Source organism: Ailuropoda melanoleuca, chromosome 14 (assembly GCF_002007445.2).
Source record: "Ailuropoda melanoleuca isolate Jingjing chromosome 14, ASM200744v2, whole genome shotgun sequence".
Taxonomy (NCBI): domain Eukaryota; kingdom Metazoa; phylum Chordata; class Mammalia; order Carnivora; family Ursidae; genus Ailuropoda; species Ailuropoda melanoleuca.
Genome location: NC_048231.1, coordinates 44142212 through 44154075, shown reverse-complemented (window position 1 = coordinate 44154075; position 11864 = coordinate 44142212). Strand labels below are relative to the sequence as shown.

General features: G+C 58.3%; 1 protein-coding gene across 4 annotated transcripts in view; it reads right to left on the bottom strand.

The window, feature by feature from the left end:
- Nucleotides 1-68: 68 nt before the first annotated feature.
- The window catches only part of MED15 (mediator complex subunit 15), a 65250-nt gene continuing 53454 nt past the window's right edge, over nt 69-11864 (bottom strand). For 3 of the 4 annotated variants that reach the window (XM_034642825.1, XM_034642826.1, XM_019801100.2), the window contains 9 exons: nt 4919-5055; nt 4694-4821; nt 4359-4493; nt 4200-4263; nt 3252-3318; nt 2563-2723; nt 2284-2450; nt 1753-1851; nt 69-1072 (listed from right to left, as the gene is read on the bottom strand). In XM_034642825.1, coding sequence (XP_034498716.1) covers nt 936-1072; nt 1753-1851; nt 2284-2450; nt 2563-2723; nt 3252-3318; nt 4200-4263; nt 4359-4493; nt 4694-4821; nt 4919-5055 — 1095 coding nt within the window. In that variant the 3' untranslated portion in view covers nt 69-935. The remainder of the gene's footprint in view (nt 1073-1752; nt 1852-2283; nt 2451-2562; nt 2724-3251; nt 3319-4199; nt 4264-4358; nt 4494-4693; nt 4822-4918; nt 5056-11864) is intronic. The other variant, XM_034642827.1, reaches the window with a different exon arrangement.

Genomic DNA, 11864 nt, shown 5'->3' with positions numbered 1-11864 from the left:
GCATTCCTCACTAGACAGCGGTCCCCAGACTTTTGGAGGGGAGGGGACACAGTGACAAATTCATGACAAACACAGGAATAATAAATTTATTGTAAGAACCACAGATGACACGGTAGTGCACATAGAAAAGGGAAACCTCTCATCACCAGAGGGCCGGTGCGCTGACGCCGTCAGGGAGCCTTCCCTCTCTGGAGTGGCTCTGAGGACGTCAGGTCCCGAGGACACCGCCCTGACCCAGGAGTGGGCACGGTGCCAGGGACAGGATCCACCCAGGTGCCCCTTCTCCCCAGGCACCCCCACAGTGCTGAGCAGACCCCCATGGCCTTAAGGGAGATTGCCATGAGTTATGAGGCCTGGGCGATGGCAGGGGACTTGCAACTGCCCGCAGGCCGACCTTCCCTCTGAGACGCGGCCAGTGCCCTTGGATCCAGGAGATTCCCTGTGGCTTGCCCCACATGCCAATGGTGGCAGGGTCTGAACCGTGCCAGAGAATTGTGTGTGTGTTTTCAGGGTTTCCTATGCTCGCCCTCTGTGTTCCCCTACAGAAACAGGAAGTGTTTTCTGGTACACACACAAGAGGCTCTAACGAGACCCTGAGTTCTCCCCCGTGCTACTGAGGAAGGACACGGGCCTTGGAGAGGCCAGGGACAGCAGCCCAGGGAGGAGCGCACAGGGCTGTGGTGTGTCCGACTCCCTGGGGGACGTCCCAACCCCCACCACTGATGCAGCCAGCTCCACGCCACCTGCCCCAGTCATGTACAAGTGTGGGAGGATGTCTGGCAGGTCCCCAAGGTAGAAGATAAAAGCAGGAAAGCTAATCTAAGCCCAGGATCTCTAAGGGAGCCAACACCTAGAAATGTCCGACACGAGGTGCATGTCCTCTGTGGCCCTGACAGGGCTGCCGGCTCTCCCCGTGGTCCCTGGTGGCTGGGGAGCTAGGCGGCTGAGAGGCAGGCCTGGTGGATGCTCTGCGCCCAGGTGTTGAGCAGGGCTGTGACCGAGTGCTTGTCAGGGAGCTGCAGCAGCCTTGAGGTCATGCACCGGTGCACCGACTGCAGGAAGGGGTTGGCGTCTGCAACAGAGCAGTGGGCCATGAGTGCTGCTGGGCCTGACACTGGGCCGTACGGCAACTCTATGAACAGGCTGCCCCACAGACACAGGGTTGGCGTCTGGGGCATTCCACCCAGCCACCATGACCACGGATGCCATCTCCCACACACACAGCAGGGTGGCCAATGGCCTCCCCTCCCAGGAAAACTTGTCAGTGGAGAACTAGAATGTGGACAGGTCTGGAGCCCAGGACTCTGTCTCGGGGACAGCCTTGGGATCCCAGCCCTATGCACCAGCTCTGAGCTGCAGGGGCACTGGTCCCCATCAATAGGGCTCTCTCTGGGCCTCTGGTTTGAAGCCGTGTCACCCATATGGGTCCCCAGGAGCCTTAGCTCCTTCTGTGCTCCCCTATCAGCCTTGCAGAGGCCCCCAGGGGTGGCTGGGCCTGCTCACTCCTCACCCACTAACCATGGCTGTCCTGAAGATGGAAGACAGACAGAAGAACACCATAGCTACAGAGACACCTTTCTCTCCAAGTGATTTCTGGGCAACCCACTCCTGTCCACAAAGGGGCAGCCAGAGAAAGGGGAGGAGGGGCCTCCGCTGCGGGAGCCCTGGCTGTCCAGAGCTGACCCCCCCATGCCAGGGCCCCTAGACCGCAGCCATAAGGCCTCGCCACGGCTGTCCTCTCGGCTCACCCACCGTACTGCCACTGCCGGTCGATCCACAGCGGGCTCTGGGCGGGGTAGTCAGCAGGGACACTGAGCTCCAGCGGTGGCACACTCGGGAGATCCTTGTCATCTGGAACACACGTGGCCGTGCCTGTGACCTGGCCCTAGGCCCCAGCCTGCCCTGCCTCGCAGCCCTGCTCCAAACAGGGCCCCTCATATCCCAAAAGGTTTTGGTGAGGCTTGCTGAAAAGTCTGGAGGTTGAGCTGACTCCCAGGCTTCCATCTCCCTAGGAACTCGGGCTCCATACCGGGAGGGCAGGGAGGGGGCTTCCCCGGCAGGCAGTGAGAGGTGAGAGGGTGTGGGCTCAGGGAGGATGTGGGGATGGTGGGCCTCGGGGTACAGTGTGAGTGTGCCTATTTGTGGGAGGCCAAGTGCACGTCCAGATGGAGCATGCGGGCCTGGGCTGGGCCTGCTCTGCGGCCAGGGGCAGTGGCAGAGCCCTGGGGCTGGAGTTCAGGACTCACTCTCCCACAGCACCAGCCCCGCCTCCCTGGTACGCACCCAACTTGCATATCAGGTGGACGGTGCCATTGTTACTGCAGTGGGAAGGATCCAAATTCACCAAGAACTTAGGGTCTAATCTGGCCACCTCCCCCTGGAGCACGTTGGGGATGCTCTGCCGCTCATCGTCTTCAAACCTGCGCTTCCGGGTACACACGACCGGGGCTCTGGAGGAGGCAGCTGTGGTCACCACGCTGGGCTAGGCTGTGGCCCGTCGCCCACGGCCCACAGCCCACCGCCCACCATCCAGTGTGAGGCTGAGCCCTGGGCTATACGTACGTGATGGGTGGGCCGTGGATGGCTGTCATGGCCGGCACGAACGTGCGGTACAGGGAATGGTTAAAGACGGGTGAGCGGATATTGGCCAGGACAGCATCAAGGAGCGGCTGGCACAGGTACTGCTGTTTGGTTGGCGGCACCGGAGGTGGTGGGGGCGTGGGCTGGGGCAGGACAGTGGGGTCAGCAGCCCACTCTTGGGGAGCTTTCCAGACCCTGAGGTCCTCATCCTCCCAGCCAGACTTCCACGGCTTCCCCACCACCTCTACCCCCTAGAGACAAATACAGCTGATCCTGGATGCATTCTCCTGACTCCTGCAGCCCTGACCTTCCCCAGAGGCCTCTCCCCCAAAGGCTTGGCCTTGTGCTGGGCAGGGGCAGGTGAAGCATGATGGTGGAGATGGGCATACACAAAATTCAGTGAACCTGAGGGATGGAGGGAACACCCACAGACCACAGCTGGAGGGTGGCTTCTCCCATGTTCCCACACACGCTCTCCTTCCTCACAGCCAACTTGACCTTGAAGACTCCTGGGCAAGGACCCCAGGCTGAGTGGTGTGCCCCCTCTACCCACTCCTGACTGTGAAGGCTTCTCCTAGCTTGTGGTTCTGAGTTGCTGTGTGGTGAGGCCTGGTTTTCCCAAAGATGCCTGCGGGCCTTTGAACACCACCAGGCCACAGTGCCCCACTCACCACTGCCATGTCATTCTTGAGCTTCTCCAGGGCAATCTCACACTTCTGCAGTGTTTTCAGGGGACACCTGTAGGGAGAGGGATGTGGCTGACCCTCCGTGCTTGAGGATGGGGCGCTGGTGGCTCTCGGGTGCTGATTCCAACCACCGCCCCGCTGGCTTCCCCTGGTGTGGATGGAGCCAGCCTCGGTCACCAGAACCCTCCACAGGAGCCCCAGCCATTGATTAGCTGTTCCTAGATCCAAAGTAGAAGGTAGATTGTCCCGTCCCCAGGAGTGGCCCAGTCCTGACTGGCAGAATGGGGCATAAATGTGATGGGTTGGGGGGAGGGACAGAGGCCAGGCCCCTGCCCCCCACCCCTATAATCCCAATGAGGGATCGATCCAAGAGGGCTTAGAGGGCAGTCCAGATCCAAGAGGCCTAGTTCTGCAGTTTCCAGCATTTTGCCCAGTAAATGGAACAGAAAAGATCTTCTAGAAGGGAGCACAGCCTTAGCTGAGGCAGGGAGAGGGACATAATCCAAAGGCCAGTCCACGTGCGCAGTTCTGCAGCGCTGACTAAGCGCTGGTGCTCACAGCAGCCTCGGGACCTGCAGGCAAGGGCGTGCGGGCTGTGCTGAGAAGCTAGGGCTCCACTGCCTTACAAGCTCTTCTCAAGGCAGCACCTGCTTTCATTTTCCCAGCCAACCCGGCTGAGCCACAACTGTACTTCTTTGCGGACGGGGTAACTGATACGGAGCCACTTGCCCAAGGCCACTGGTAAGAGAGGGGCAGGGCAAAGGTAGGGGGCCAGGGGCTTGGAGCCCCAGCAGACACACCTAAGTGGAGCCCTAAGGCCCCTTCTCTAAACTCCACATCACCACCAAATGCCCATCCAAGGCTGGGCCAACCAAGCAGCCGGACATGGGCACAGCATCATCCTTCCCCCAGGAGCCTGGGGGCAAAGCTCACCGCTTAGAGGGGTCTGTCAGGATGTCCAGAAGACTCTTCATCTTACTCAGGTCCTTTTTTCTGTCTGGGACAGAGAGGGGCCACTAAGACACGTGCCTGGGGTATTCCCCACCTCCCCACCCCCAAACACACTGCGCCCCTGCCCCGGCCCAGCCTCACCTTCGTTCTTATCGATCTTGTTGATCATACGGCGCAGGGGCTCGATGTACTTGGACAGCTGCTTCAGCTTGTCTAGGTACTGCTGCTCCTCGGCCTGGCTAGAGCCAGCTGGGCTCATGACCGAGCTGGGATTCACTGCAGGGTACAACGTGGTGAGCGTGGCTCCAGCCCTCAAGGCCGGGCTCTCGAAAACCCTCAAGGTGGGGGGATCTGGAGCTCAAGCGGAGGCCTCCAGAGGGTGAGGGGCGAACCACACGCCTCAACCTGCAGGGCTGTGTGTGGGTTACATGATGGGTTCTCGTCCTCGGATCACACCCACCCCGGGCCCGACTTACCGGGGGTGTTTAAAGGTCCCGGGGAAGGGACGCTGAAGTTCTGCGGGGTGCGGGCCGTCACTGGACTCTGGGAGGGCTGTGGTGAGGGGCTCGGCAGGAAGCTACTGGGGGAAGGGGCAGGGCCGGAGCTGCAGCAAAGCAAAATCAGGCGCACCTGTGAGCTGGGGCACAAGGTGGGGCCCGCCCTGGGAGCCAGGTGGGGAGGGCCACCCCGGCCAGGCCTACCTGACGTTGGAGTTGGGCTGTGAGCTGGGCTGGCCAGGCTGCGGGGACGGCTGGGGGGGAGGGGGCATCGACTGGGGGGTCTGCACCTGCTGGCCCGGCGACGGTGAGGACAGCATGGTGAGGCTGTTCTGGCTGACCTGGAAGTGGAGGGGGCAGCCTGCTTGCCTGCCACATGCTCTCACTCCTGCTGCGCCTTTGCTCCCACCACCCACTCCAGTCGCACAAACCCCATCTGCACACAGAAGCCCCCTCACCCTCTCAGCCTCACCCTTTCTTTCAGACACACTGCCTCATGAATACCAACACAGACACAGACCCCCACACAAGTCCGCGATGACTGAGCTGCTGGCAGAAAGGCCAGGCTGGGTAGCTCTTGCTCCTTGGCAGGGAGACCATGAAGTCCACAGGCTTCTGGGCTGGCACAGGACTTCCCCGTGTTTCTGTTTGACAGGTGGGGGAGCCAGAGAAGGCCTATGACCTTGGATGGTGCCGCCTGGCTTCCCCAGCCTACGATGCTCTCCTGTGTGTGCCAGTGAGGACCCCGCTCTGTGACAGATGGGGCCATGTTCCCACATGCTTCCATGAGCCCCCTCAGCTCTCAGGCCACAGAGGGAAGCTGTCTCATGTTTAATGGGAGCAAAGTGGCCCCGTGTCAGTCCTTGCCAGCATGTGTGGCCTGAGGATCCTCGGTCTGGTGGCTGAGCAGCCTGCCCTCAACTGGTAGAGTGAGCCCCTTAGAGAGCTGCCTCGCCCAGGACATGGTGATGGTGGCATAAGGGCCCGGCCAGGACCAGTCCAAAGGCCCTGCCAGCTTCAGGGCTTCCAAGGTCAGTGGAGGTGGCTTCTCCCACAACCTAGTCAAGCTCCTACATGCTGAGCGCCCCCTCAGAGCCTGCTTCCTAGAGCCTAGCCCCCCCCCGCCCCCAGCCCCCTGCTAACTCTTGGACCGTTCAGTTCTGCAGACCAACTCTGGTGCTTCTCCCAGGGCACTCCAGACCCTGGAGCCATCTGGGGCCATGGCTTCATGCCTCCCTCCCACACACTCCTCTGTCATGGGAGTGGAGGGGCAGGAACATGCAAGCTCAGGCCTCCAGCTGCTGGGCCCAGTTGTTCTACCAAGTGAAGCAAACTGGTCCCGGGTGATTCGCACTGATGCCAGCGAGGGCTGAAATGGGGTCTGAGGCAGCTTAGTTTGCTGAGCCGCACCAAGCGCAGCAAGCTTCTCCTAGGCAGGACTGGCCTTCACAGTGCTGGGCTACACGGAGTCCCAGGGCGGACAGCATGCCCTTGCACTGGAAAAGAGGCTCTAGAATCCACCCAAGTACCAACAAACTCCCAGGACTAGGAAGGTGAACAGGCCATCTCAGAAGAGCCCATGCCGAGAAGCAGACGGTGCCAAGGAGGGAGAACTACAGGCCTTGGGCCGCCACACCTTGGGCCCGGCTTGCTAGGCCTGGGAACTCTCCCTGGAGTGATTTCCTGAAAAGCCCCTGCTGTCACCTCCCCTTTCCCTCTCCCCGACTTGCTGCCACACATTGCCCTGCACTCCCTGACGCTGCCTCTTGACGTGCCCTCTTCCTGCCTGAGCTCAAACCTCTTCACCTGGCCTCTCCCTGATGGCATGGGCCCCCCCTCTGCCCTCACCTGCCCCAGCGAGGAGCCTCAGCCTTAGCTTCTGCTCTGGCCAGTGTCCCTTCTAGAAGATGTTTGGCTCTTGTCTGTAGTCTAAAGCTGGTGCTTCTCTGAAGGGAAATGACGTATGTGAGGGCACCACGGCCAGCACAAAGCCACTGTAATGAGAAGGCCACTGCACAGTTCACATCCCACCTAAATGTCTGAAGCTGTACTTTAGAAGGCACTCTCAGCACTCTGACCACGGGGAAACAGGACACACACCACACATCCTCTGCTTCTGGGTTCCACGGAGCCACGGAACACCCATGGCTCCCCTGGGCATTAGAGTCCACAAGACACAGGCAAGAGTGGCCTGCTCAGGGCGCAAGCGCAATGCTTCTGCTTCCTCCTGCGAACCCGTCTCTTCCGTCCAGCCACAGGCTCCCCTCGGCCACTCTCCAGGCCACTACAGGAAACCCCTAGGCCTTCGACATCCAATCCAGATCTGTTTACATCTGACAACTCCTCTGGAAAAATGCCTGATTCAGTTGAAGTAAACATATTCCCCTTCCGAGGCCTTCAAGATCCCCTCCCAAGTCAGCCCGAGGCTCCCAGGCCTCCCAAATCCTGAGATGCCACAGACACATGCAGGATGACGGGCAGCGACCCAAAGGCCTCTGTCAAGAAAGAAATGGCCAACCAAGGAGGCTAATGAGACAGAACCCCCGGCTTCAGGTTTATGTTCCGTCCAGCTGGCTTCTGGGGCAGAGGGGAGTGAGACTGAGACGGCTGTGCCCATGAGAGACACAGCAAGCCGTCAGAGGGGAGAACCGCTGCCCCGACTCTGCATTCTCCCTCCCTGGGCATGTTCTGCCAGAGGCGCAGGCATGTCACAGTGGCCAGCACACACCATGTGACACTAATGCTGCGCCGGCCAGCGGTCACCTGCAAATCACACAGAGGAAGTGGGAACTAAGAGGGAAGTGACTTGTTCAAGGTCACTCGGCCAGTAGAGGAGTTCAGGCATCTCAGCGCCATCTACTTTCCTAGGGAGCAAGGACAAGTGTCTGGGAAGAGACCCTGCACAACAGCCTGAAGGGAGGAGGGGCGGAAGGCAAGGTTGAAGCAGGGGGGACACAGCCAGAGCACAGGTGAGTGGCAGGGCCAGGCTGCTGGGCAAACATCCATTTGGGGAGCTAAGTTATGAAGAAACCTCAGGGGAGGCTGGTGGCACCACACCCTCTAGCCCTCTCAGGACCACCCACGCCCACCAGACATCCCTGGAACTGCCCCTTATTCTTGGCCCCTGCACATAACATGTCCCCAGGAATCTCTCTCCAGAGCAAAGAGTATTATGGACCCCACCATGGCACAACCTGCTTACACTGCCAGGGACCCCATGTCACTCTCGGACTCCTAAGCAGGGCACTGCGTCCAGCATGTGTCCAGCACAGAATCCTCCTCTGTCATGGGTGTTGGGGTCATGAGGTGTTCCCCCACCATATGAAGACGCAGCCATGGGACATGCTGCAGGGTTGGGGACAGACAAATGGCTGAGATGAGAGTCCTGTTTCCTGAAAGGCCAAGAGAAGAGACCTTCTATTCTGCCCATTTTCCTGACCCCGGTTTGTTGCCACGAGGAAGGAAGAAAGCAGATGGGCACCGTGGGCGCAGGGCCCGGAGCTGCCAGCTGCCGAGAGAGCCGCTGGGATGCCTGCAGGATGGCAGGGCAGCTCTATGCTATAATGATGCATTTCTGGAATAAGCAAGATTTTCTCAGGAGGGACAAGATTAGAAAGACAGAGACACAAGAGCAACTGCACACCGATTCTGGACCCGGGTCTGTGGCCAGCCAAATGCCCACAGGGGGCCTGCCACTGCTACAGGGGTGGAGGGAGGCGGGGGAGAATAGGTGTGAGCCTGGAAGCCAGGCTCAAGAGGCCAGGGTGGGAAGGGGGAAGCTGCGGAGCTTGGGCCGAGGATTTAATTGAGTGTCTGGGCCCGTTTTACAGGGGGTGGGGGATTCTCTGGCCTCCAGCTCCGCCGGGGGCCCAGCAGTGGAAACTTACCTCCACTGAGGGGGGTGAAATGGGAAGTTCTCCTACAGGCGTGAACTGTGACCTGCTGCAGTGAGAATGAACAAGTCCACAGACACAAGTAATTCAAGGCCTGACATGTACCACATACTCAAAATGTTAGGGACTTCTACTGTTCTTATAAAAATCAGCCCTGCATGTCGATGCCAAGGGCATTCCCCCACCCCCAACAACCCAACCTGTCAACCCAATGGATACTGAGCCAGAGGCTGCAGGAAAGGGAACAGAGATGAGAATCAAAGGGACCAGGAGGGGGACACTCACTAGTGACAGGTGCGCAGGTAACGGGGCTGGGGGGCCGGGGGTGCCTGATGCACCAAGGGATGGAGCCCCGAGCCAGGAGTCACGCAAAGGACCCCATGGAGCATTAGGTCATAAGGAGCTGCACCTGGGCTCCGTCCTGCCCAGCACGCTGTGCCACCTCAGTTAACGGACCGGACCCACTGTCCTGCCCCACACTTGCTCGTCTAGTGAGCGCTCAGAAGGCCTTCATACCAGCAGATTCCAGCCACTTCTGCGTCCGCTATGCAATGACTACCAAAAGGGAGGCCAATGCCAAAGAACTCACACTCCAGTCAGTGAGAACCTGCTATTGGCACATTTGGGGTAACAATCTTAGGGGTCAGGGGGCAGGAAGGGTTACAACAGACAATGCTGCCAAACGGCAATGCCTCAGCCTCACGAAGGCCCCTGCCACTGTCTCGGTGGCGTGTGGTGGAGAGGCGCAGGGCCTGGGGCCAGCAGCCCGTGGCCGCCTTGCACAGATTGCCCACCTCACGGGTGGCAATGGTGCTGTCTGCACATGGGCCCTCGGGAAAGGGCAGGGCTGTCTTCTAGGGTTACAGATGCAGCTGCCTTCCGAGAGAAATGGCACTGTCCAGTTTTGGCAAATCTGAGGTGTTCACAGCAAATCCACTAAAATGGAGAGCCCATCAGACTAGGGAACCTTCTTACCATTTTATTCTCAGAGACCTAGTAAAGGGCCTGGCTCACGGAATGCACATCATGACAATTTGTTAAACAAATGACTACGCCATGGGAGAATTCCAGATGTCATACAGTAATGGAGAGCCAGGAGCTCATCTCTCTGAAAAAATGTACACAGAAGTCTTCATACACCCAGAAGGGAGTGCATGTAGTAAATTCTACACTCCGCACAGTAAACTCTGGAACAGCACAGGGCTACAGGACCTTCCACCACAACAGACTTCCCTATAATCTGTGCTGCCAGGTACAGGAGCCACTGGCTTCCCCATGGCACCCCTGGGCACTTGACACATAACTGAATTTCAACTTCAGGGACTGAATTTTTAGTTTTATGTAATTTTAACTAATTTAAATACCTACATGTGGCCAAGGATTATATAGTATCAATAGCACAGCTCAAGAAAGCAAAACTCTCTGCTTCCCTTCGGTTTCATTTTACCACAAAAAAGACACCACCATAACTATCTAAAGCATTAAAACTTTAAAATTTTTTTTTAAAGTAAACTCTACCCCCAACGTAGGGCTTGAACTCATGACCGTGGGATCAAGAGTCACATGCTCCACCAACAGAGCCAGCCAGGCGCCCCTAAACATTAAACTTTTTCAAAAGAAAGTTAGCTCCCATCTTCTCCAGCAAATGAAAACACTAGAACTATCCAAAATACTGAAATGAAAATAAACCCAGGTATTTACTCATATATCCTCAAGACACACAAGCTGGGTTTGGCTCATGTGAGGTTGGTTAGTCACTCTGAGAATCACAGTGAAGGAAGTCACCGGCGATTACGATGTTCCCACAGAGGTGCTCAGAGGACCTTGGGTGCTGCCCCATAAACAGCTGTGCTGAGGGCTATCCGCCCAAAGGGGTGACACATTACGGGGTGGCAGGTGGGGGTGGTGGGCAGGAACTGGGCTCCTACTTGCATTCCACCTCGGGGCCAAGGCTGTGGTGACCATCTTGAGGTAGGGGGAAAACAAAGTGATTCCACCACCAAAGAAACACAGTGTGTGGGCCAGCAGAGAGGGGTGTGCAGCCTCTGAGACAAGGAGCACCCATGGGTGAGGGGTCTTTGGGGCTCGGGGCAGCCTGGCCTACATGTCCCAGCCTACAACACTGAGGCCTGTGTAGGCATCAAGAGTCTGCCGGAGCCTCCACGAATGTTGCTTCCAGACCTCTCTGTCCTGTTGGCCGAGCTCCTTCAACAAACCTCTGATCCGCTGATGGGCCCACAGAGCCGTCGGGGCCAGACCTCATGGGCCATGGGGGTGGTTCTGGGACACTAGGCTCTGGGGACAGACTCTGAAAGACAGCACTCCACCGAAGTGGCTGTGAGAAGTCGACCATCCTTAAAACAGAAGAGTCCACAGAAGCTAGCTCGTAGCACCTCTCCTTTTTAGGGGTATGCTGCCTGATCAAAACGCCTCTGAGGGCCTGAGCTCAAACCATCCTCCTCTCCTCAGGCCTCTGGGCAGCTTTCAGGGAGCTGGTTTCCCTCTGTAAGGACAATCACGGTGGGAGGACAAGAGAAGGCTGGCACTCTGCTCCTCCCAAGTACGCCTCTATAAGGATGCCAATCAGGTCTGTCCTAAGCATCCACCATGCCTGCAGACTCCAGCTCCAGCATGCTCTGGAACTGCTCTCCTCAGCCACACAGACTTCTAGGAGCATAAAGGTGGTGAGGCAGGCTGAACACTGCTGTGAGTCTGGGCCTGGCTTGTGCTGATGGGAACCCGGTGGTCTCCCATGGCCTTGGCACCCTAGCTCTGGGCTCTGAGTCGGGGGCTGGAGCCAGCACCTGGCCCCCGGAGAGCAGAGTCTGCATGCACCCACAAGTGTTCAGATGAAACCAACTAAAACAGCAGGGCCAGGCAGAAAGGAAGCAGATCTGAGAAAAATCCAAACCAAAACCTCTGTGACGGGAGGCTTGTGAGCTGGTCCCTGTGACCAGGGTGGCATGGATGGCCATTCAGTCCCTACGGCAGGTATGCCAGGGACAGGGCTCTGAAGCAAGACAAAGGCCTGCTCTTCCAAGGAGTCCCTGGCATCACATGTGTGTTCCACACTCACACCCACTGGTCACATGCATCAGACACTAGGGGTGACGCGAGCAGTGGCAGATGCCAACCTGCTGGGCTGGGGAGTAGGTGCTCCTACAGCCACACAACAAAGAACCTGCCAGGGTGGGAGGCCAGGAAGCCACTCTCTCTTGGTGTCTGACAGAACTGCACAGTCCCATAGAGCCCACCAG